Genomic DNA, 26,839 nt, shown 5'->3' on the forward strand with positions numbered 1-26,839 from the left:
AGAATGGTACCTAAATGGGAACTATCTCGTCATACTCGTAACAGTTGGGGTTATTCTTCCTCTTTCCCTTCTAAAGAGTTTAGGTACGATTAATGCTCCAAATAACCTAATTTCTTATTTCTATTAGGACTGTGAATTTATATGTAGCTGAACTGTATTTTTTTTTTTTTTTATTGCTGCACAGGTTATCTTGGTTATACGAGTGGGTTTTCGCTGACCTGTATGGTTTTCTTTGTCAGTGTGGTAGGTGACTGGGTATTGTCTCTAAGCAAACACGGAGCCTGTGAACTGTTCAATGCTGTTATATTTCTTACCATGACAATTTAATGTGGATGTTAGACTAGCACCTACAAGTGAATCTAATCAACAAGCTTATTGCTGAATGAACCCAGAAAAAAAAAAAAAAAAAAGATCAGCCTAAAAAACTTTTGAGAGGCAGAGTAACAACAAATACTTGCAGGAGAAGCAGAAGTAGTAGCACTTGGTTTCTTCCTCCCTCTCTTTCCCCTCTCTCTTCTGTGTGCCTGTTTATATTTGTTGTCATATCATGGATGTAAGTGTAATCTCCTACAGTGCTACTCTTCTGATGACATTGTCTACTCTTTTGTAGGTAATCCTCAAGAAATCTCAAATACCTTGTCCTCTCCCCATCATGAACCACGGGGTTGAAAACTGGACTGCCACCAACAACACAGTGCCAATGCACCTGATCATGTTACCGAATGAGTCTCTCAGTTCTGGTGTGAATTTCATGATGGACAACACCGCTGGGCACTTGCCAGGCCTTGAGGAACCAAAAGATACCTCTGCCAGAAGTGGTGTAGAATACGAAGCACACAGTGACAGTAGTGACATGTGTCAGCCAAAATACTTTGTGTTCAACTCACGGGTAAGGGAGATTCTGCAGAATTTGTCTTTAGCCATTCATACCAGAGCTAACCTGCTGCCTGCCAAAAGTCAGAGGTACAGCAGTGACCATTCTTACTAATGGGAGCTTTATTTTACAGACTGCCTATGCAATACCCATCCTGGCATTTGCATTCGTATGCCACCCTGAGGTGCTACCAATATACAGTGAACTGAAAGAGTAAGGTTCTTAAATTTTGTCCCATAATTCCAGTTAACCATACCTAGAGATCACTTTCTACATGTTGTACCTTGATTGCTCATGTGTAGACACCCACCTGCTGATGATTTATTGCTTTTCATAGTGAGGAGATAGTGGCTTTGCTTTGACCTAATAGTCCGATATCAGTGACAGAGAACCACTGTTCAGATAGAAGCATTGAACAATATTTACTGAGGAAAGGAGGAATCTGGACAATCCTTCAAATTATGTAAAATCTATTGCAGAATATGGTTGCACTGAAACAGATAGTTTTGGTTTCTAATAATATCTTAATGAGTGCTGTATCTGGATCAGCTGCTGCTTACTTCTAAGGTTTCCTGGGATACCATTGGTTTGAGTGTCTTACATATAATCTTTACCCAGCCAATTTTGCTTATCAAATATCAAAAATCAAATACACTTGCTTGAATCAGCAGAGTTGATGGTTGGGAAGAGCTAAGAAAATGCATTTGTTCAACAGGAAGGATTGCATTACAGGAGGTTGGGCTGCAAAACTCAAGGAGGCCAAGACCCATTGCTTCCTATTTCAGCACACTTAACCTCAGAAGAAATAAAAATTCTCAGGTGACTTGGGAACGTGCCACCAGGTCCTATAAGCTGAAGATTTTCTTATACAAAATCTTTAACCAAAGGATTTCTAAAGAATCAGTTTTACCTATAGGACGTCCTTGAACGTGCAGAGCAGCCCTGTGTAGGTATAAGGGTATGTTCATATAGAACAGATTGAAAGCTCTTGTCTGTTACTATTATCTGCCCCAATTTTAGCCACCCCATTTTTCATTTAAAATACATTTGAGATTGATAGTATATAAATAATGATATACAAAATAATGTGGCACATTTATTTGTTGTCACTAAGTAAGCAGTAGAAATTGAGTTTCAACACATCTTTATAAGTCTGTGCTGTTCTGCATAATCTGTGAATCTTCAAGTAAAGAGCTCTGTATAACCGATATAGTTGCTACGAACTAACTAGCCAGTGAGGGGATGTCAGTAGAGCTATGACTCTTCAGAATACTTCTTGTACAAATAGAGACTTTATAATAGTGTTGTTGCTCTCTTTCTCTCCTACTTCAGTCGCTCCCGAAAGCGGATGCAGAATGTCTCAAATATCTCCATCACTGGCATGCTTATCATGTACCTTCTGGCTGCCCTTTTTGGATACCTTACCTTCTATGGTAGGTCAAAGCCGTGATCTCCACAGAACTTTCCCTCTCATTTTAAAGCAGGTGAGATGGTTCTATCACACTGAGACTCAAGTGTTCATGTATTTTCAGTGGGCCTGAATCCAGGTGTAATCATTATTCAGACATAATACGCAATTGTGTAACCTCCTGAACAAGCGGTGGGACTTATCCAGCTGCCAGGCCACAGGTTCCTCACCCATGAGATACTCAGAGGCACCTGCTAGGGGGACCAGTTGTACATCTCTTAATTTTGTGAACTCAGACAACAAGCTACTGTAAACTTGGCTCTTGGCAAAGGCCAAGAGGGACTGTATTAAAAATATGCTAGTGCTCAACAGTTTAATGTAACTCTATTAAGTGCTACCCACCCTGGCTCTGACGCCACTAATTCAGCTTCACCTATGCTGAAAAACAAGTTCAAACCATTCTAGTGTAAAAAAAATATGGATGAGCTAGACTAACTGATAGGTAAACATTGTAGGCCCTGTAATAGCACACTGTTTCATGCAAACGCCACCTCTTTTTACCACGTTAGCTCCTCCGTTAGAGCAGAGAAGTAAATGACAGCACAATCTGCTCTGTCGCTGGGGCAAGAGGGCTCTGTCTAAGAGCGGGGACACCTGGGTGGAGGTCGAGCGATCTGTTCCCAGTTCAGTGAGTTGTTTCTTATTTTTGTATCAGAGAAATTATTTTTACATCAGGTTCCACATCCACTTTGAGCAAATCGTTTGAGATACTGCAATACAAAGAATCACCTCAGAGCTATATTACCCTCATCGTCTCTGAATTATGGACTTGTATTGGTCATGCTGGGAAAATTCCTCTTTCATGCCTAGCCCATAGCATGTATCTAATGACAGCAGCTGGGCCACAGCTAATCTTATCTGGCTGCGATATAAAGATCCTTTTGCACAGAGATTTATTGCTTGAGAGATTTAACTCCTTTCTGTTTCTTTTTCATAGGAGAAGTTGAAGATGAGCTACTCCATACGTACACCAAAGTGTACACCTTCGACACCCTCTTGCTATCAGTTCGCCTGGCAGTGCTGGTGGCTGTAACCCTGACTGTGCCTCTTGTCCTTTTCCCTGTAAGTAACAGAGTTGCTGGAGCTGAAATCAGGGCTAGCCCATATACACTGATTGTATAGACTTAGCACAGATAGACTTAAACATAGAAGAAAAGTCAGACAGAGTTTTTATTTGGGAGGGTCTGTTTTCTCATATGCAATTTCCACAGAGCAAGGACCTTGGGTAGTTAGGGCTGTAAATTTTGAAAGACTTAAATAAATTCATCTTTATAAATAAATCACAAATAAATCAGGAACAACTGCCCTGTCCATCCTCTCTCTTGCTCTCTGTATTGTATTTAACAGAGAAGCAGTGTAAGTACTGAAGACTTGGGGATGTGCTGAAATCATGAGATTTCCTAATACAGACATAGGCACCTAGCATCCAAACTCAAGAAAGACCCATGCAACTCAGTCCACACGCTGTGCATGACTGCCAGACCTGGCTGTCAAGGTAGAGACGCAGAAGTGCTGTGCACATCTTTCGTACTTAGGTCTAATGGACAGAGAAGGAAGCTAAGTGCCAGAAACACAGAGGCAGTCAAAAACCAGCCACATAGTCAGATGTCTGAATAAAGTCTGGAGCTTCTAGGTGCTGTTCACAAGTTAAAGCACACTATCTACAATAGCAGGAACGGAAGGATAGAGCTAAACAAACTGCTCTGCAGAGGGACTGATCCTCCTCAGGGATCAGTCCCCATCTGAAAAGCAGACCTCTGAGATCCTGAATATACAGTACTGTCCCTCATGCTTTCACTGAGCTGCTGTGCAGCAGGGGAGAAAATAGTTAAACGCTGTCAGTAAGTTTTGAGTGGTTAGTGTGCCATTTGTACGGCATGTACAGGCCCAGCATCATGCTGTCAGGGGGCTCCCAGCAATCTGCGTCACACCATAATGTTTCTGTCTGATTAGAGCAGTAATCCTGGTGTCCTGTTGCTCTGTTGTCCTAGATGCAAACATGAGCTCTGCATAGGCACTGTTTCCAGGCTTGCTGACAAATACCTAAGAGCAGGGATCACCACTCCAGGCTGTCTACTTAAAAAAAAAAAAAAATAAACAAAAAACCAAAAACTAATATAAAGCACCCAGAGTGATCAGTCCATCTAGCTTAGAGCACTCTGGAGCTCTGCCTTAAATGTCATCTTTAAACCAGTGACTAAATACTTAAATTAGTCTTAACTGACTGATCACTGCAAAAGCCCTTCCTGTCTGATGTAGCATTATGCTTTTTTAACTTTCTGTGTAGTCATTTTTAGATCTGAATAGTGTGCAAGGGCTTAGCGGTTATGTACCACAGCACTAACTGCTCTATTAAAAGAACTCCAGAGAAAATATCATTTGCTTGTAAGCCAGCATATCAAACAATTTTATATAGCCTATCAGGACAGACAGCTCAGCAGACCTAATTACTGCAAATAAGCAGTATATATATACATATATCTCTCAACCACTTTTCATGAACATTTGTGTTTTCTTAGAGTAGCCAGAGATTATTCTTATAAAAAAAACAAATGCATTGCTTAAAAAAATAATTAAATATAGGTCTATGTATGATTAGTCAGTGTAAAACTTAAGTTCAATAGCTTCATTTTAAGGACTATGCCACAGCAGGAATAATGCACCAGATACTGACAATAAGTGAACATGAAGGCAGGCAGCAGTTCTTCAGTGGAATAAAGCTGCTTTGCACCAACTCAGAGACTGGACAAAATTTTTGCAACCTGTCTCCTTCTACATAATATTGGCTTCCATGAACTTGAAAAACTCAAAATGCAAAATTCATGCTGTGGTTTCAAATGATGGGCTCCAAATCTGACAGAACCCCATACATTTATTGAATTGACAAACTCATCCAGAAACAGTTGTTTGTATTTTAAAGCAACCAAACAGAAGTGGGTTTTGAGCTTTTTTTCAGTGTAAAACCATTTTTGTTCATCTTCTACATTTCAAATCTTTTAAGTTAGTCACAGTACTTCAGAGTAACACTATCTCCTGCCACCAAAAGGATTTGTTGTGACCTTTCTCCTACTTACCATCTTCACTGATGAAAAAGCAAAAAAACTCTGTCATGTGAGAAAGTCAGCAGAGCAGAAAGGATACTCTGCAACAGCTTTTAGGATTATAATTTCCAAGTGGTCCTGAAAAATGTGCTTTTATTTTGAGAGATATATGTATGTATATGTATGTATTTAATGGAAGTAAATCAACAGCTTGCTCTTTCTCTCACAAAAGTAAATGACAGAACTCCTGTGGGATTTTCAGAGGGATCAGGTTCAGGCATACAGCAACTCATATTTCATCCGTGTATTTTTTGCCTGCTGATTAGTATTCATAGCAGGGGTTTCTTTGTGGATTTTTTTGCTGATATTAGCATCTTTCAGTTGAACAGATTTCATGTCCCTGATTTTACATGCTATTTACTTGACTTTCTTCTACACTGCAAATATTTGAGTTTCTGCATTAAACTGTGAACTCAGTTCTCAAAAACCTACATCAGAGTGAGATTACATTAAGGGAATCAAAAACTGAAAACACATTTCTTCAGTCATAATTTCTCACAGCAAAAGTAACTAGCACAGATCATTTTAAAAAGTGAAAAGCAAAGATAAATTAATTGCTGTTTTACTTTCCCTGCTGGTTTTCATCTTACAGATCCGTTCATCTATCAGTGCATTGCTGTTTCCCAAAAGGCCATTCAGCTGGATAAGACATTTCCTGATTGCAGCAGTGATTCTTACTTTTAATAACCTTCTTGTAATTTTTGTCCCAACCATTAAAGACATCTTTGGATTTATTGGTAGGTTTCATAAATACTTTTGGTTTACTCTGTTAATCCTCTTCACAACATATTTACTTCTATGGGCTGAAAAACAGATTCAGTTCGTGTCTTACAATAGAACAATTTAGTTAAAAGGGAAATAAAAAATCCCAAAGAGGTTACATACAAAGCTAAATGCTACACAACTTAGTTGCTACCTTGAATGAGGCACAAGGAATCCAAAAACCCCAGTATAAAAACTGCTAAGAAATGCCCATTTTGACAAAATGAGCACTTGGTGCATATGGAAGTGACGGAAGTCACCTTTGCTTTGCAAGCATCTATAGCCTGGACAAAATGTATTGGCTTCCAAACTGTGATGTTAGAAAAAAGGAGAAAAGTGACACTTTTGACATTCACGGTTCTCTCCCTGCCTCTTTCTTTTAGTCAGTTTTGGCCTCTCACCAAAGAGCCTCCGTGCTCTAAGCTGCTTAAGGATTTGGGGATGGGGATGCAGATGCCCCTAAGAAAGATGCCTCCATGGAGTTTCTGCCTTTTTCATATTTTATACTCCACATAGGCAGCTGGTTTGCTCCTCCCTGCCTTTTACACCTGGGCCATCATGCTGGGCTGAGGAGAGGAGTGGAACAGGCACTTCCAGGGCACTGTTCATCTGCCCTCTTTTCACCACCTGCCTTCCAGGGTCATCATGCCTTGGGAGTGCCTGTTTGACCTCACTTGACCAGCTCACATGCAGACATCCAAATCACAGGCAGTCACACTGGTTTGAAACAATCTTTCAGTAATAAGTGCCTCTTTGGACCTCAAGCACTCAAGTGTTTGGACATCTACAGCTCAGCATGAATGTTGTCTACAGAGAGAGCCCTTTGTGTGACTGAGCTTGGAAAAGCAGCTGCTTCCCCAAAAGCTCTTTTTTGGAGGTGCACCATACTGCTGCCATGTCAAATGGCACAATACTCAGCTCTGCTTTCTCTTACAGGTGCCTCTTCTGCTACAATGCTGATTTTCATCCTCCCTGCTGCCTTTTACCTGCGGCTCGTTGAGAAGGAGCCCCTGAGGTCTCCCCAGAAGATCGGGGTAAGGGAGCTGGCAGCAATTACAAAACAAAGGATGGGAGGGTGTGTGCTTTCCACTGGTCACAAGTACTCGGCCCTTTGACTTGCAGCACCTGCTAGTTGATCGCAAATCGTGGTGTCTCACCCAAAACACAGGTCTGACAGTGAGCTTCAGCTTAGTGGAGAGCCAGGCCTCACAAGCCAAAGACTTTAAGGCCCAACTGCTACGGATATACAGTACTGTCTAGGTTAAAGTATGTCTTAAGACACTAGAAAAAGGCATTTATGTAATCCAATCTAGTCTCTAGTTAACACCTGTACTTGCACAAATATTGCCTAGACAGTGTATAAAGAGCTGTTGGTTCATGCTAGAAGGCACGCTGTGGATTAAGAGGAAGAGTTGAGGTCAAGGTTGAAAAGAAATTTGTACTGTGGAGATAATTAAGTGATAGAGAGCTCCCCACTGAGATAGATCCACACACCTACAGGACACATAAATGAAGGTCTATCATTTGTGTCATGCTGGATTGCCACAGCAGCACCTGTCATCTTGAACATCAATAGCTGCCTGCACGTTTAACAGCATCACCAAGGAGATGCCCTTTGAAAATTTAATCAGAAAAGTTATTGTTGAAATATATGTGCAGGCACATAATATTAACAGATGTACATTTATAGATCAATGTACCTGTTCGCAAAAAAACGTGGAAGTGAAAGTTCAACCAATACAAACTGCAAGTATAAGAGAAAAGATTTATTATAAGATTATTTCTGAGGGTGATTTTAGGAGCTGTTATTATTATAGAGAGACTATGAATATTTGTTCATGCCTCTTTGTTCATTCTTCATGTTGCAGTGTGCTAGGCACATCTAGAATTTCACCTCCTGAGATGAGATCACATACAATATTCATCTTTGTGTATCAAGGCTGAATATTGTTAAGTGTGGACAGATTATGGCAAACTAAACTCCACTAAAGAAAAGGGGGAATGTTAGCATCTGAATCACTTGAATATATACAGAAATTGCTTCAGAGAAGAGAGATGAGTTTACCTGGTTGACTAATAAGAATGAAAAGGATTAATTCTGAAGCTGTGCTTGATATCAGAGACAACAATCATTCATTGAAAACTGGTCAGATCTAAAGAAAAAAAAATATTCCTCTGTTTTACTTTGTACTATTATCCATAATAACAAAGTGGGAGGTTTTCAGGTCTAGTCTTATAAAGCCTGTCTCTCTTGGGCTGAAATTCACACATGACTAACTTTGATTCATGTAGCCCTGTGTTACATCATTACTTGGGCCACAGAAAGGACCCAAACTCGGACACTGGGTGTTACATATCTGCGGTTCCAGTGGGACAGCCTGTGAACTACAGTCTGCTCAGTCACTTGCTCTATTAATACAATTTCATTTTCCAATTGCAGGCTTTGATTTTTCTCATACTTGGCATAATCTTCATGTTTGTGAGTATGACTCTTATTGTAATGGATTGGATTTACAATCCCACAAGTTCCAGACATCACTAACCTGTGAGGAAAACTGAATGCTTTTTATACCATAAATATTTGTATTGTGTGCTCCAATGGACATCTAAATGGAACTGTTATTCCTAGCTAGCAACTGCAGTATTCTGAAGACAGTTTCTGGTAAGGTCACTAGATCCCAATGGAGTTTACATCATCCTTTTCACTAAGGATCATTATTTATGCATTAGGAACCTGAGCTCAGCATTTCTGGCCAGGTGAAATGCAATGTGTGGTGTGGATGCTTTCTGTTTTCCAAACCAACATAACTGTGTACATAGTTCTCAAAAATATCTTGGTATCACCCTTTTTAACCTCTCCCATCATGCTAATAACCACAGTTCCTAGAGCCTTGGACAGGTAATGGCTGGAAAACCAGCTGGTGCTTTGTTTTTGATCTAGAGCTTGTGGGAGCTGCTGCCTAGCTCCAAGCGAAAGGGTATAGTTTCTGTAGGGGGTCTGGAAAGTGACTGCTCCCTACCAACCTATCGGAAAGATGATGGCCTTGACAAGCCAGCGGTCAAAGCTAAGCATCCTATTTGTTGCCCAAATTTGTCACCCTTGGCTGGTGATGGCTGTAGTACAGAACAGAGCTCTCTGGCTGGGGCATGTGCTTGAAGAACAGTTGAGCATCCGTGTTTTGTTGTTAAAGATGCCTGTGTTGGAAACATCAGGCTTATCTGCTGTGGGTTTTTATGGTTCTATTTACTTTTTTTAATTCTTGTGTGAGCTTACATCACTGAACAAGTTGTGTCCTCCGTAGAAACTTGTCTTCCATTTTCACAGGAATTTAGAGACCATAAGGTGTGGCAAAACACCCTATCCAGTATTGTTCGGTACTTGTGTATTTGATAAATGTTCAGTGCAGGAAACTGTAATTTGCTATATATAAAAATATATGTATTTATGTACATAATTTTTTGTTTTCCTCTAGTTATAAAAATGTTACCCTTTGGCAAATGATTTTTGAAATTTTTTTAATATGTCACTGTGTTTTCATAGCCACAAACTTCATATTGTTTTGGATAAAACATTGGATTGGTGCGTTCGTAAAAGGTTCATTTTTTTTCAACAACGTTTGAAATATATCTGTAGCAAGCCCTAACTCTTACCTGTGTAAAAACACATTCAGATGTTTACCTCTTATGTTACAATAAATTGCAAGATGTTTTCCTCTTGAGAATTTTTAATACATGACTCAAAGTTCTATATTACCATTGTACACTACAAATTTGGGTAACTTGCCAAGTGTATCGTGCTATGTAGTTGTGTAAGACAAGAAAAGGAAAAAAAAAAAAAAAAAGAAGTTCCATGTTATACAGGTGCTTAGTTAATGCTCAGTACCCTCCAGATTGTGATTTTGGCTGTGCTGTGGAGTACCCACTACATATGTTCTCTGTACACACCAGGGAAAAATAGTCAGAGAAGTCACGTTAACTCCATAGCAGAGGGAATGAGTGGGAAGGCGCTACTGTTAGTTTTAACACAGTTTCACAAATCCAGGCTCATGTCATTGGAGTTTTCATTTTCCAACTTAGAATTTTGTTGAAAACACACCTGTGAACTCTGAAAGCCATAAAGCACACAAAAATTGTCTCTGGTCACTCGTCAGCTTCACATGAAATTCTGTGTGTGTGTATTTAATGTGTAGATATGCACAGGTTAACTGGAAAAGCATATCAAATATATGGTCCATACCAAATGCTCTCTTTCTGACAATTATTTTATGCTCACTTGAGTACTGTATCCTTCATATACTGGGGCACACTTCTTTGTGAATGCTAAATCTGGCTTTGCATTTGTTAAAGAAAAAGATGCCAATAATCTTTTGTTCTATTTTAAGAGTACTAACACAAATAATCCTGCATTATTATTGAAGAGACCTTTAATGTGTACTAGAGTTAATGGTAACACACCCAGACACCTCTCTTTGCATTACAGCAAAAGCACATGTAGTGACTGCAGCTGAATGTAGAGACTTAGGAATTCATGTAGCCCACCTAGAATATAGATAATGTCAAGAATAATAACATAAAAACTATAGAACAATGGCATAACTCACTGCTTTTTCATGGCACAAAACTCTCAGTGTCTAAAATAGGGGTAGAGAGTCTGCAAAATGTCAATTTTTCAAGTTAACATATACTGATCACAGCAATAGGCAGCTGCCACACACACTTGGAGTAGAGGTGGTATTGTACACTAACTTATTAGCACTCCTGGGAATGGTGGATGCTGGAGTTTCTTGTTCATTTTGTAATGCTGACAATAGGCCTTTAGAGGATTTTTATTACAAAACCATCCATGGATGTATAATAAATGAATTTTTCAAAGGCTGCAGATCTTTTTTCTTCTGTTTTAGGCTAGCAGGACACTTTTTTTTTTTTTCTGTAAACTCAAAGAGAGTCCAACTGGTATCCTTAACACAAGCATCACTAAAACTGCATTCCCTTTTAAGAGAGAAATTTGTGTGTCCGTGTTTCTGCAGATGAGTAAGACAGCAGATATGGCTGCCCCTTTGTATAATATCCCTTTTGCATACCCTGTTTTGTATCTATTCATAGACCTGCGTAGACATCACCGAGTAGAGAATGGCTGGTATTAAAAGTGAGATACTGAATGCCTCGCTCTTCACAGCATGGGATTAGCTGGGATACACAGTGCAGCAGCTAAGTATAGTCACTATTAGAAGCGCAGACCAGATGGTACCACTCTGTATAAATACTTCCTACCGTTACAGCTGTAGGTTTTCCTGCTGTTACATATTTCTCTGGTGTATAATCGTAGCCCAAAATATACTGGTCTATGCAGGGCTCCAGCATGGATGAGCTCATGTGAGAACCATGCAGCAGCACCACCAGCCAGTGTTTCCAACCTGCTCACTAACGAAAGAGGCACTGCAGCCCCAGGTGCTTGTTCAACACCTGCAACACAAACACCCCCCACCCCGATTTTCTCCTTCCCTTATGGTTAGGTATCCTTCATTCCCTGCAGCATCTCCTTTGCTCTGTCTTGATGGTTCTTGAGCTGTTAATTCCTCGCAGCAGGAGGTTGTTTTAATTAAACAATTAAAATTGGGGCAAATGAATGAGGGATGTTAAAAAAAAAAAAAAAGGAAGAAACGTGTCTTAGAGGACAAAAAAGAAAGCAATGAAAATTATTAAACATTTTAGAGCTCACAGAGATATGTCATTAAATGGACATGACAAGAATGCTAGAAGTAATATAGAGAAAACAGAAGTAATCAATAAATATTTCAGCCCTGAATTTGGAAAGAGGCAGAAAAAGGGATACCCATCAGAGGGCAAAGTCCTCTCTAGTCCATAAATACTCAAAGATGATGTTAAACAACATCTATCTGAAAGAAGGGCAGCAGGCCTAGATAAGCCACAAAGCAGCTGGCTCTGGTGTTAATTTTCAGTAAACCTTGGCATGCTTGGCTAGTTCTCAACGGCTGACATAATAGTAATTAGAGCTAGTCAGCAATTAATCACCAAGAGGTCTAGTTGGTGGTATAGGTGGAAAAATTCCATTCATCTGACTTAAAATTTCAATGGAAGTTTTACTGAAAATGTGCTATTGCACAAAACTCCGGCAGAGCCCAGGTGGACCAAAGTGGAAATCTGCCTGGTTTTGCATTAATCTGCCTGGCAAGGTGCTGGGGGTTCCCGGGATCCATATCTCCCAGCCTCCACCTCCCCTGGAAGCTGGGTCCCTCAGGTAGGGGACCTGCTATAGGCTCTCTGACAGCACAGGCAGCCAAGGTTCTTTGCCTGGGGGTCCAGGGTGAGCTCAGGGTTTCCTCCCATGGAGCTTGGCCTCAGCACTGCGGTGAACAATCTCACCAACATTTACATGGTATATTGTGCATCCTGTATATACAGTTGCATCCTGTGCTGAATCTGGGTGATAAAAACTGTTTTCGTGAGAGCTTGAGAGATATGAAGCTGTAGGGGATCTAAAGTAACCTCCTATTCCACACTTGGGCTAGACCATCTTAGGCTAGTGTTTGCAGGCAGCAACATTGTCTCCACCTGCTCATTTCAGACATTTAGTGAATTACACGGAAAAAAAACCAATAATTGCTGTGCTCACTGGACTCAGAACCACTAACTAATGCCTGTAAAGAGCTGCTGTTTCCAGCTACACAGACGACTCCGCTGACACCCCAGTACCCCCTGGATGCTGAGGTGCTGGGGGGGCCTTAAGCTCCCCTGCAGCCTGGGCAGCCCCGTGGCCTTTGCAGTGCTGCAGATCTACCACTTTTGTCAGCAAAGCAAAACACTTAAAGGAGTCTTTTCATGTGCAGCCTGAGATCCCCTGCCCACCCACTGAGCCAAGTTCAAAACCCAGTGCATCATATAATGATAAATAGCTTTAGAAATCAATACAATTTCCTAATTTTGCTGCACGAAATGATGGAGACCTTGATCTGTTATTAGCGATGAAACAGAAGATGTTTATCTCCCAGAAGAAACAAAACTAAATATAAAAGGATGCTAGCTTAGCCACAGCTCTCTTGGACACTTTGAAGTAGATATTTCAAGTTCCACATGCTCAAATGGAAAGTGTTCATAGCATTCATTCAGCTTTCCATGCAGCACGTGCCTCTCTTGGCATGTTTGTCTTAAGGCCTGGGAAAGCTGTCTGTCCTCGGTAACAGACTGTCTACATGTAAATTATTACCTAACTGTGTATTCTCAAAAGGAGGGTCTGTACCTCCTCTCAGGGGGAAGCAATGGCTGCATACCGTCAATGTCACCTTCCTGTTCCCTCTCTGACCAAGGTGACATTTTACATCTTCCATCACAGAGCATCCAACTCATATCACCCTTTCTTTCTGAGATGGCTTGGTTTAGCTTAAGCAATTTACCCAGTTTCCAGATTGCCATGGTCAAATCAACCCAATAAACAACTTCATGTGTATGAGTTAAAACGAGTGCTCACACTAAGAGTGATATTTCTCCTTTAAATCCCCACCTTTAACTTGGTCCATCATGAGCAAAATTAGAGGGCTTAGCACAAAACAAAACACCAGCCCCTAAGATTTCTGAACTTCCCCAGGAAGAAGCAGCTGTGGAGGCAGACACCTTTTCACACACCTCATGTTACTTAGTGTTTCCTACAGGTTGCTTGATATTCTCCCTTTGACATGCAACAACACCTCCTCACCATTCAGAAGTACTTCAGTCTAGTATTATGTATCAGTAGTGGACAGAAACAGGTGCCCTACTTATGTCCTCAGAACCCTATTGCAGGGGTTAGGAGCCACCTGTTTCACTCCTTCAGCTACAGAGTGATATAATTTACCTCTGGAACCTGCAATGAAATCTTCAAATGGAGCCTGGGATGTCTTAATACACCCCTTTGCTCTTAATAATGTTTTGTACTCGACAATTCATTTTATAAACATTCTGCAAGATGCAATTCAGGCCTTTTTTTAATCCAGCCTTAAAGAAAACAAACTTTTGAATTACCTCTGCTTTTACATTTGTGAGTAACTGGGCAGATACAGGCTCAACAGAAAATTATATTCCCCATTATCTTCTCCAGGAAATCTTATGTCAGACCTTAGGCTGTCGCAGGGAATGTGGCTCCTTACGTTGCTCATTAAGAGTCTGTGAGACACTGCATACTGCTTCTAACTTCACCCATAGTGAGCTAAGCAAACATCCACACAACAAGCAGCTGAAGCAACAGCAGGTAATTAAAGCAACTGTGTTCCTATAAGCTATTGGGAAATCAAAGACAAGATTACTCAGAAAGCAAGTTTCCCTGACATTGTCTCCAGTTCCTGAGATCTCATAGTACTATGTGAAATACATCAAGTTGCATTCAGTCTAACAGCGTTTGTGGTGGGGTGAGTCAAGCAACCCAGTCAGGGATAACATTTTCTTATATATACTCATACACACTGCAAGAACCACAAACAGACATTTTTGTTAAATGGGAATACCTGGCTTCAGGTACTAAAGAAAGACAAGGACAAGCTCAATATTTCTGGAAAAAAAAATAATAAATGAAAGGTCATCACCTGTATCACCTGCATCATCCGGATGGGACCAAAACCATCTCCCTGCCATAGACACTGTTCCACCAGAAGAAGAAGGATCACATCCTTAACTTCAGAAGTTGGGAGCGTGAGTAAATTCCAGCTCAGCCTGTAATCCAGCCACTTTGAAGCACAATAGCTACCATGAGGGCCAGGTTACTTCTTCAGTATGAGGAAGTTTTGCTGAAACACTGGAGTCAACTAAGTGCTGAACTCTTAATCCAGCATCTTAGAGATTTAATGCCACATCACAGAAAGGCCTCATAGCTGTATGTGTGTGAAAAAGCATTTTATAATAGTACAGCCTGATAATATATTTTGATTATCATGACACTCTGAATTAAACTACTAAAATGAGAGTAAAAAAACTCTCTTACATTCAAAATTGATTGTTTCCATTCTAAAAGAGCAACCAGTGAGACAAGCAACTTTTTTGCCCTGTTGGACACAGCAAACAGTGAGTTGCACGAGCCATCATTGGAAACAAGTAGCAGGTCACCCCAAATGTCCAAGCCCACCCTGCCTGTCACAGAAGGCTCTGCCACACTTCCCACCTCAGCTGTAGATTCCAGGAACAGCTTTGTCTCACTGGTAGCTCCAACTAGAAATTGCTTGTTGTAGTCTAGATTCCCCTCCCAAAAGCTAAAAACAGCTTTCCTGCAAACCTGCATGGAGAGGGGGAAAAAAAAAAAAAAGAAACACCACAAAAAAACAGTGAAACTAAGAGAAGTTCCGAATTCTTAAACATTATTACTGAGTGACTGGGGAGGGGAGAGGGGACATGCACTCTTAGCCTCCAGTATACAACATTCAGCACATGTGAAGAAGATCTGTGGTATTTGTGCTCCTGCGTTTCATATGCTGAGATTTCATCTGAGCACTGGAAACTACTCCATCAACTTCTTTGATTAATATATTCTGGATATCTTAATCCTTTGATATTTGCTAGTTTCCCTATTGAAGGTCTATGCTGGTAACTACAGCTATCTAAACATCGTATTTTAACATCTACTGTAAAAATCACCAAGGATTAAAAAAAAACTCACTAGTTACCTCTGTCCCCTTAAGGACCAATGAAGAAAAGCTTTTTTATTTGCTCTGGTAAATTTACCAGTGCATTCACATTGGTACATAGCAATGCTGAAGGTGATGAACAAGACAAGGCAAGGGACAAAGATTCACCAGAATGACAGGTTCCACCATCTGAACCTCACTCCAGAGGGGAGACGTGAAAAACTCTCTCCCAGCTGGCATGCAGAAGGTGGAGAACTAGGAAAACACTAACTTTTCTCCAACATTTGCTCAAATACCACCCGTGTGCTCCACTCCCCTCATTCCTGTCCACAGAAATACTTCATTCATTACAATTCTCGTGCAGAGACGGCCTGGAGAGCGCCAATGTGCAAATGAATTCAGCAGAATGACTGCTGTCGCTTTGGGGAGACATGCAATCTGTGATGGATAATACGCAAATACACGTTGCTATAGAAACATTCATATTAATACATGTTTGTGCTGAGGTCCAAGCCTCAAGGGACTCATTCAAGCCTTCATGGAAAGTTTCAGCTCACCAGAGAGACAGCAGGCACAATCCCATGAGATGCAGATGGCCAATGCATCATATATTGTGTGAGTTACTGGTCACTTGGGGCTGAAACAAGTGATGGGAAATAGTTTGTGAGAAATCCAGCATCTGACTAAAACCATCCAGAACTAACCAAATAACAAATGTATTCATAAAAATCCAAGTCTTCCTATGACAATGCTCAGAAGTCAGTAAATATCAGTCAACTGTTTGCCACAAAGAGTTAGATCATCTCTGCTATGGTACACAGACTTGATTCACCATATATCTAGTATAATCTGGCATGAAGTTACTCCAACAAAAGCAAGTAGAAAAATTCACATGCACCCAAAGAAAAGTAGCAACAAAATCACAAGAAGAAACACATGAAATGTGTTCCTGAAAAAAATTCCCCTTTGAGGATCCCCATGTATTATCTTTCAATTGAAGGAAATCATGCAAACACTAATACAGATTAACTCTAAGCATGTACTTTATTCCATCAGGTCTGTCACTCCTGCATAAAATATCAGTTATAGCATAATCCTTTGTGCTTTTTTTCTGCGGTGTCATTGTTCTCTGATATTCATTGAAACCAGGAACACAAAATATGATGTGTCAAGCACCTGACATACTGATCAAAATGTGCAATATTTCTAACTTCTGAGTAAAAATCACCTTATATTTCTATTTATTCTGCATACATAGAATTCAGCTGAATGTCAAACAATACATTTGCATTTAGTTTCTGCTGATCTACTGATAATATTAATGTGCCCTTTGAAAGCATTCAGCTCAGTTACACACAAAGTTCAAAAAGATTATAACCTCAGTGAGGTAATCAAATCCCAATCAGAAACCGAAAGTAAATGTATAAGGTAGTAATAGTAGAAGTAGTAGTAGTAGTAGTGGAAATTTTGTCCCATCTTCAGAAAGCATGTTTGACAGCTGTCCTCTGTCACATCTGTCCATAGTTATGTCCTTATCAAAGGATAGGCAGAAGGAAGGCAGGGTTTCAATCTGACAGCAGAAAATACATGAATTGAGCCCTGAAGTTTATGCAATATAAAGAACTGTATTTTTCATTTCCTTTTTTAGTGTCTCTCATCACACTGATGAGCCTCAGCATAGAACAATGTCATTTTTAAGACAGCCAGCCTATGTGAGTGGCTATTTTAAACATTGTTGGACAAATCAGAGAGGTCACAGGGTTGGAGGAAGTTGTGGCCACGTGCACAGTGTATTGTTGACACAAGACAAGATGTCTTTGTTTATTAAGCACTGATTAGATCTTTTTTTGTGTGTTAAATGCCATTTCCTCACTGGCACTGCTCACTGGCATGCCTCCACATGAGCTGTTAGTCCCAGCAGCAGCCTTTAGCCAAAGGAATCAGAAACAGCCAGACATTTGCTCCGACCAGTGCCTGTGGACAAACCCATTAGCACTTCTGCCTGGAGAAAGCATCCAGCCACATACACCTGACAAGAGTTTTCAGCATTAGCAAAAAAGAAAAAATATAAACTGCTAACAGTCAGACACTAAATCTTTCCACAAGAGGGGAGAGAAGTGACCCTAGCCACAGCAGGCACGGCTGCTTGTCTGCCATTGGGGTCACCCACCCTGGCATTGCCCTCAGCAGTGTCCAGACATCCTTCCCAGAGCTCGCTGGAGCAGCTGGAACCCAGCAGGCTGAGCGTGCTCTGAAACTATGGCTGAGCCTTCACATGTCCCTTCCAGCGGCTCTGCTGTGGGGACTGCATTTCCAACAAAGAGCAGTAACAAGCTGAAGAGGACAAGTGATGTTTCAAATGCTGAAGCCTTTTCTCTGGTGAATCTTCAGCCTGTCCTTCATCATGTGCAGGGTCACTGAAGGCAGCTGCCTGATGCACTTTAACCTTCAGGTTACGAGTAAAGTCAATGCTAAAACAAACTGACTGTTAACTTGTTCTCTGAGTTAACCAGGCTATTGTAATCAACAGAACTGCTTCCACTTGCATTTGATTCTCTGTATGAAAAAAGAAAACTTCTCTTTGACATTTCTGGCAAGGTCAAACAGCTCTGGACTCAGCAACACAGAATGTGCATATGAGAAATGAGCATTTTGGGATAATCTCCACATCGCTGTTTCCTGATTGGTCATGCCTGTGTGAAGAGTGTAGCAAGTTCTTGAGTTCCCGCAGAGCATGACATGTTAACGCTCAAAACTACCACAAACAAGCTGAGGAGGAATTTCTGCCATACTCACTCCTGTCCTTTAAAGCATCACCTTCAGACTGATTGAGTAAGAGTCTGGTATGGTGACAGATCATACACCGTCACTGCTGCTCTATGCCACCTTGCAGAGAGCAGTGGGCACTGTCTGTCCAACCCTTTGACTCATGTTTTGAGGAAGACGCCATGAGCTGCTGCGTCCATTTCACATAGTTCCTGTGGCGTCAGGCAGTCAGCACAGGTGGGGTGGCAGAAACAAAGTTGACTTTAAAATGACAAATTTCCCATAATAGATGTCAGAAGGAAAAAAAGGAGGTTTTCTCAACTATAACAGAGGAAATGCCAGGCCAGTCCCGAGGCTAACATACCATAGAACTGAGGGGGAACAGGTGCATCTATCTTGACTCTATCCAGAGAAGACAGCTTTTGTCTGTTTTCAGGAAAGACATGGACGTGCTGTAGAAGGGCCAGAGGAGGCCAGTAAAATGACCAGAGGGGTAAAACACCTCTGCTATGAGGACAGACTGAGAGAGTTGGGGTTGTTCAGCCTGGAGAAGAGAAGGCTCTGGAGAGACCTTAAAGCAGCCTTACAGTACATATCGGGAGCCTACAAGCTGGAGAGGGACTTTTTGCAAGGCGATGCAGTGATAGGACAAGGGGTAATGGCTTTAAACTGGAAGAGGGTAGATTTAGATTAGATATTAGGAAGAAATTGAGACAGTGGAACAGGTTCCTCAGAGAAGTTGTGGATGTCCCAACCCTGGAAGTGTTCAAGACCAGGTTGGATGAGGCTTTGAGCAACTTGGTCTAGTGGAAGGTGTCCCTGCCCATGGCAGGGGGGTTGGAACTAATTGATCTTTAAGGTCTTCTCCAACCCAAACCAAACTATCCTATGATTCTGTGGTTGTACTCTATAATTCTATTATTTTATCCGAAGTCCAAAATGTCTGTCATTACAGTTTTAATTACTGCTGCCATGAGTAGAAAGAAAGATAACAGAGCATGAAATAATCACATTGAAGTGCACTAAAATCCTGTCTTTGCCTTCACTGGGAAAATGGCAGCACTGACTGGAAAAAAGAGTATTGCAAATGACACCGGATTGCTAAGGAACCAAGGCTAAGCTCATCACAGTAATCGTAATACTAGGAGAAATTGTTCAAAACCAAGGCAGGATTATCTCATTTGTCCTGCAGGAGGGAGGATTCACTCAAGCACCACTGAGACCTTCCATGAGCTGTATCCTAGGGTAAGTTTGAAGGGGAAACTAGTAGCCATTTGGATGAGGCAACAGAAGAAGCAATCTTTGAGCAGGTCACCCTGTGACTGTTTACCCAGGGCACCACGCCACTGCTGCAGCCCGTGCTGCTGGGGCTGACGCTGATACGAGCACCTGAAAAGGTGAAGGCACATAAAGGTGCAGTCATGCTGAGGGGCAGAGTGGCTCTGTGATCAGGTTTACCCTCAGCACCATCCATTCAGTCTGCTCTCCATTACTAGCCAGCCGTTTACCTCCCTTGCAGATAACACTTTCCAGGACAGAAATACCAAACCTGGCTCTACTCAGGGCATCCTGGCTATGGCTACGCTGGCACAGAAAATGCATCTGAACAGCATTGTGTCCACATGGACAAATTTGCTTCTATCCCCAAGCGAGATGGCTGTGTCTAGGCTGTCTTCAGCCCATTCTCTCCAAACTGTCCCTATCCATCTTGGTGTGCAGGAGAGTTAATTGGCACGAGGGAAAATCATATCAAGGACTGCATGAACAATTAAGGGCCACTGTCTGAGTCAATACTCTGAATCTAATATTTTTACTGTAGCCAAGGTACCTGAGTCAGGTTAATTTGGGTCAGGCACAGCTCTGCTCCGACAGAGCCAGCTGAAAGCAACATGTCCACAGTCCTGGAGAGCGGCACCAGGAGTTGATAAACCTGAGCTGGCTCCAAACCTCTACACCCAGCTCCCTCCTGCCCCAGGAGCTCAGGACCGATGCCTCTGGGGGGTGGGAACCTGAGCTTGGCTTCCAGCACACACACAACAGCACAGGTGAACTGGGAAGTCCTCCCTGAATGAATGCACCTGGCAGCATGATGCAGAAATTCAAGCTGGTTTTACATAGAGCCACCTTGGGAAGTCAGAGTACCTGTGTTACACAGATCTTCCAGCCCCTAAAAAGGTATCTGCCTGTTATCTGCCTTGGATAACAGAAAGCTGTCAGGATATAACAGCAGTAAGGAAACAAGGAGAAGCTTAAGCTACAGACTCATCCAGGAAAGCACAATAGCAAAAATAAAACTTGAATTTGCACTTTCAGCTTCCACAGCAGGACTTTAGTTTGGTACAGTACCTTTGTCCTTCACATGCATATTACATGATGTAGGGCCTGATCCTGAAGCTTTTATGCATTCACTTATTTTCAGTGTCTGCTCCTGAGAGAAGGTGTGGCATACATCTGCCTGCAGGACTAAGGTCTAAGTGGCTATTTCCATCTCCTTGATTGTATAATATTGATCACCTCTTTGTATTTTTGCCTTATTTCCCTGGAAAAATATTTCAAAGCCAAAGGAAATGAAACAATACTTCCCTCTACTGGAAGACCCAGGAATTCTGGAAATTAATGTGAAATGTTAAATTTTTCTGAGCTGCTTTTGATAGATTGAGAAGAGAGACCACAGCAGCAGGGGACCAGGGAGAATACAGAGGGCAGTTAGAATTTTTGTTGTTGTTGTTCTTAGCCATGGACTAAAGCATTGGAGACCTCCTATATAACTCACTCTTTTGCCTCCAAGTTTTAGAGAATGTGTCATATTTATTATTTTAATTATCAACATACCTCTGAAAACCCTTGTGCTACTCAGGCTATATGCTGTGATTTTTTAAGTCTCACTGTGCATGCAATTTTCTAAATTTGTTGCATGGTTATTAGGTAGATTTTTCTCAAGCCGCAATTACGTGGCTTATTCCAAGACTCCAGTGAGAGGTTTGGGAGAAAAAAAAAAAAAAAAAAAAAAACACACCAGCTACCACCAATGTAGATCTTTGAAACTCCCATTGGGGGTGTGAATTAATGGCTAGGAGAAGGCTCCAGGGAATATGGAAAATTTCACTTGTGGGTTATAGATCTTGTTGAGAAGGCTGTTCCACAGGGTTGGAAAGGGTGATTCCCACTGGAGTCATGGGAGCCATGAGATTTCCAGCTTTCTTTATAAATCAGGATCACGTAAAGCAAGGTCAAGCACCAGCTGTCCCATTCCTGATTTCCAGGCATCATCTACTGGCAGCTGTCCATAAACTTTTCTATAGATAGATTTCTACTGGTTATGTAGGCCACGGGGAAATTTGATAACAGGGGAAATTTATACCAAGTAATTCCCAGATAACTCTGTTCCCAGTTTTTGTCTCTGTCAGGTTATTTCCTGGTCTCTCACGAGGTTCTACACAATAATTACACTACCTTCCATACTTTCTGATCATGCGTAACTAAGTTTTATAGTCAAATTAGGCCCACAAAAGTAAGTCTGATCAACAGGATTAACATCTACAAATATATCTTCATACGAAATCCAAAGTGACCTGAATTGCTCTTTAACTCACAAAGTATCATTATCTAACACCTCTAACCCATGAGGTAACAGACGAAGTATTCGGCTACTAGTAAATGTTACCATTTCTGGTCTGAAACACAGAACTACACAATAGCAAAACTACGGTTAGGAAAACAGACACAAAATAGATTTTTCAACTGAAAAAAAAACCACAAAAATATACATATATATATATAGAGAGAGAGAAAGAGATAGGATCTCCTTGAACAGATCCTGAGGCCATCTTTGTTATGCATCCAGCTCGTACTGAAGGAAAGCTTTTACCAATTCAGTAGTGGCTGCTCAAGGACGGCGACTCTAATCCAGAGCTCACATTTTGCCAGAGTTCTGGAATTAACACCTGCTGCTTTGGAAATAGCACCATGGCATCCCTCGGGGGCTAAAAGAGGTCAGACTGCCCTCCCCTGCCCACTTGAATCACAAGGTTAGCAAGCTGGCTAAAAAATAAATCAAAAGTAATAACACAACTTGATTCATGAGTTTGACATGCTCAGCTGAGGACTCATCCCCCCGTTTTTCTTTAGTTAGTCAGTTCCTCTCTTTTACAAGGGACCTAGGATACTGTGTTTCTTTCCTGCATCCAGGAACATACTTACCTCAAGTCTGAAATGTAAGGAAAATGTACTGTTGCTAAAAATTACTGCATCATCACTTCAGGCAGGTCATGAGCTCTTTACGCCAGCAGCTAAGCAGTCATGCTCACCTAGCTCCATTCAACGAAACGAGGTTGCATGGATGAGTAACTAGTTATTCAGCCTCATTTAGAATTCAAAATCCGGTCATTTGAAGTCAGAATAAGAAATAAGAAGACCTTAACAGATCACAAGAATTGTAGGATCACATTGTAGGAAAGGACTTTGTGTTCTTAATTATTTAGATCAGTGGGATCACAAGACTTGGCATCTTCCATCAAGTAGAAAAAAATGGGCCTTTTTTTGTAGGAAAACAGCACACCAACTTCCCAGAACCAACATAGCTGGGAAGAATTGAGCTGGTGAGATTTCCTTTTAGGGCAAATCTCTCAGCCATTCACTGATTTATTATTAACATTCATACTGCTGCTGTGCTAAAAGGCTCTGGCTAGCTTGGGCTCCACTGGGCTAAGTGCCACACCAATGACTTTATCTGCACCTCAGGGCTCAGGTTCAGCTGGCAGCCTAAAGCCCTGGATCACTGATACTTTGCCCAGCTGAGAGGTGACCTGCCGGTCCTTTAAGCCAGGAAACTGGGGCAGAGAAGAAGAGGTTCCCAAGTGAGGGCTATACCTACAGATAGTGTGGTCACTACTAGCTCAACCCTTTTCATCTGAAATTGGAACCAAATTTCAGAAAAACAAGTGAAAGCCTCAGTCTCTGCAGACTTACACATCTGATTCTTCACAACTCCATGCCTTGCTGCTGAATACAGGGGTCCATCATTCTCCATGTATAATTGAGCACTTGCAGAATGGGGGAAATTTCAGCCAGCTTTATGCAAGTACAGCAACAATTACTTTTTAAAAGCCTGATCTGTGATATTGCTCTCACACTGGCTTTGCTCTCTGTAGGTAGTAAAGTTGTAAACTCAACCACTGCAACACATGGGGCATTTTTTAAATTTGGTGACAATTGCCCCCATATTGAACCTGTTGAATCCTGTTCCTCAGGTCCTTGGACTGACACATCCCCAGAGTGACCTGAACAAACTTGTGCATCCCTACCACAGCACCACGTATGACTAGCTTGCCTGGGTTTGGCCATGTTTTACCCCCACAAAACGCACAATTTGAGGCAATAAAGTCCTAGAGCTGACTTTGTTTAGTCACTTGGTCCTTCTAACCGCAAATACCTGGCAGAGTCCTGATGGAAAGCGTGTTCCTGCTCCTCCATGACTCCTGTTGCCTCTGCTGCATCCCACAGTTGTACTATACCTTGGCAGCACTCGACCTTGTAGAATGACACCTGAGCATGCTCTGTTCTCCTCTGCATTTGTATTTAGCTGGGGGTTATTCTGTCAGGCTAGAGAGCAGTGGAAACCATGGCTTACAGCAGCTGGGAAATGCTGAAATAAGCCTTTTCCTGTTTGTGTACTTGAAAGCTAAGATGCAGGGTCTCAGGACTTCAAGAAGAGGCTGTAGCACCTGGGGTTTAGTTGAGCTTCAGCCTTACAGGTGCTGCATGGTAGCACGAAACAATTGTGGAGAGACTAATCCTAGATGGCTTCATTTTGCAGTTCTGCCTCCAGATAGCTACAACTGATGAGTTTGCTGTGAGAACAGGATTTTGTGGACATATACAAACAATAAGTATGTTTAAGAAAAGAGCCAAAGAAAGCAAAGATCAAGTGAATGCCCTGTGGTATAACATCCACAAAATCATAAACAGAGTGCTTTAAAACCCTTTGCCTTTTAGTGCCACGCATTTTTTGTTTCCTGTCTATCAGGCCATGAACGGTTGGCCACTCCAGAGCAGGATATTGCTAAACAGTTTTCAAACAGCATGTAATTGCCAAGACAACCCCTTTAGACTTCGCATGTCCTTGTGAATTATTAGACTTCACTGAACAAAGAAGCATAAGAAGAGCCTTTGAAGATAATACCCCATAGGTTAGCCATGGTCTCTGTTCTCTAACAACGTTGCCTCGGGAGGAACCCTGTGACAAAGTCTCTATTTCCTGATGCAGTAATATGGCACAACACTATAAAATCCACTTTATTATGTCTTTGTCATGGGCACTAGATGCCACATGCTGTCAGTGGCCACAGGACCTGCCCTGCCCGTCCCCATCCAAGGCCTGAAACCCAGAACCCCAGAGCAATTCTCTGGGAGCAACACAGGGGTCATGTCATCAACAGCAGCAGGGCTGTCTTGCTTCCAAGATTTTATTTCAGGGTGGTGTGCCTTTCTGAAACACATGCCTTAGCCACATGACATCAAACACAAAACAGGTTTTGCAACAAGAAATTGTGAGGTATGTGCTACCCAAGCTAAATATTCAGTGTATCTCATTAAAATGGCCACTCTCCATGTTATTTTTTTCTTTTCAGCTGACTTAAACAGACCATTCAAGCCAAAGAATCACTTATTTCCTCAGCTTTTTTCACAGGGGCTGTTTTCTAAGCTTTCAGGAGTTTCTCTTTTGCCCACCTCTGGTCTTCATCTAATTTGCCTGCATTTTTTATTCCAGATCTTGCTCATATGCTCCAGGATCACATGTACAGCCTTTAAAACAGCAGAATAAGCTTTATACAGCAAGTCCATAGAATGGAAGAATAGATAAGCAGCCGATTTCAATGCTCACGTTAATTTACAGCATGCAGAGAGGAAGGATAACTCCCTGTTCTTCCTACTCTCTCTGTACACAGCTGATTGCCATTTGGTTTGTGCTCCATTATAACCCCCAGATCTATTTTTTTTTTGCTTTGGTGCTACATAAATGCTTGCACCTTATTGGTAATTCTGCATTTGATTTTGCCTTGCTAGACACAGAACTTTTTACTTGTCATGAAATCAATCAGATCAAGTTTAATAACAAAATTTATCCAACTGATTTAACTTGGAGTTCTCCTGTTCTCCACAGTAATCCCCATTCCTCTTAGACTGCTTAGTCCAGGGGTGTCAAACTCATTTTCATCAGGGACTACATCAGCCTTGTGGTTGCCTTCAACAGTCCGAAAAGTACATTTGACACCCCAGGTTCAGGCCTTGTGTTTTTCCACTACCTCATGATGAAGTTCATCAGCCCTTGTTAAGACAACAAGGTTACCAAAATATTTGCTGTTCTAGACGATGGTCTGAGCCCCACAGGTAAAATTGTGTTAGAACTATATGTCTGGAAATAAAAACAACTTAGCGAATATTTCAGCCTCTTATTGCTCATTACAGACTGGTCAAAGGAAAAAAAAATCAGGTGTTGCTTTGGCACACAGGATTATAAACCTTGTTAATCCAGCCATTTAAGTGTGGATGAACTAGCAAACAGATATTCTGCTGGGTCCATTACAGCTCACTTCTCTTCCCATATTTCAAATGTGTTTATAGAATTTTTATATCGTCTGTAAACTGTTACTTATTTTCTCCTGAAGTTTTGTTTCCTTTTTTATTCCATCCTAACGGATATATTTTAAGGCATGGGATGACTATCTACCATCATCTCATGAGAGCAAAGACCAGAAGACTCCCTGAATTCTTGTGAGGAAAACAAATCAAGCACTGAGGTAAAGATTTCTAGTGCTGGAGTATCTACCACTGCCATAAGCAATTCCAATGCCTGTCTTATGTCAGATAAGTAAATGGTGCCTTGACATAAATGTCCCACAATGCAACAGTGGTATCAGGAGGAGAGTCCATCCACCTCATGGCCCCAGTATCCAGGTCTCTCTTCAACAACACTACCCCTGAAAATTTAGTCCTTTCTGCCATGCTTCTTTGGTTGTACCTCCACGCTTGAAACTGAACACAACCTACCAAACACTATTGATTGAAACATTATGTTATCATATTACTTTCAGTAGCACTCTACTCCAACCCAAAATAACATTTATCTTTGATTCTCTGTACCAGATGTTTTCACTGAGCTATCCACAATGACATCTGATTTCCTGAGTGACTACAAATCATTTCCAACTCAAATTACTCTTCCCATATGCATATGAAGTATTTAATATGCTATTGTATCATT

At 41.3% G+C, this 26,839-nt stretch overlaps 1 protein-coding gene and 1 long non-coding RNA gene across 4 annotated transcripts in view; one reads left to right on the forward strand and one right to left on the reverse strand.

Moving 5' to 3' along the window:
• LOC110357002 (uncharacterized) overlaps window positions 1–8,675 on the reverse strand; it is a 76,650-nt gene extending 67,975 nt beyond the window's left edge. Inside the window, exon 1 of the long non-coding RNA XR_010469538.1 lies at window positions 8,271–8,675. This is a non-coding gene — a long non-coding RNA (uncharacterized LOC110357002). The remainder of the gene's footprint in view (window positions 1–8,270) is intronic.
• Window positions 1–9,934, forward strand: part of SLC38A4 (solute carrier family 38 member 4) — a 33,255-nt gene extending 23,321 nt beyond the window's left edge. For all 3 annotated transcript variants that reach the window (XM_065048598.1, XM_065048597.1, XM_065048599.1), the window contains exons 8-16: window positions 1–83; window positions 185–243; window positions 611–889; window positions 1,008–1,087; window positions 2,207–2,307; window positions 3,280–3,404; window positions 6,036–6,180; window positions 7,142–7,239; window positions 8,646–9,934. In XM_065048598.1, the coding sequence (XP_064904670.1) occupies window positions 1–83; window positions 185–243; window positions 611–889; window positions 1,008–1,087; window positions 2,207–2,307; window positions 3,280–3,404; window positions 6,036–6,180; window positions 7,142–7,239; window positions 8,646–8,747 (1,072 nt within the window). In that variant the 3' untranslated portion in view covers window positions 8,748–9,934. The remainder of the gene's footprint in view (window positions 84–184; window positions 244–610; window positions 890–1,007; window positions 1,088–2,206; window positions 2,308–3,279; window positions 3,405–6,035; window positions 6,181–7,141; window positions 7,240–8,645) is intronic.
• Window positions 9,935–26,839: the final 16,905 nt, after the last annotated feature.

The sequence above is a fragment of the Columba livia genome, chromosome 1 (genome assembly GCF_036013475.1).
Source record: "Columba livia isolate bColLiv1 breed racing homer chromosome 1, bColLiv1.pat.W.v2, whole genome shotgun sequence".
In the NCBI taxonomy this organism is placed as follows: Eukaryota; Metazoa; Chordata; class Aves; order Columbiformes; family Columbidae; genus Columba; species Columba livia.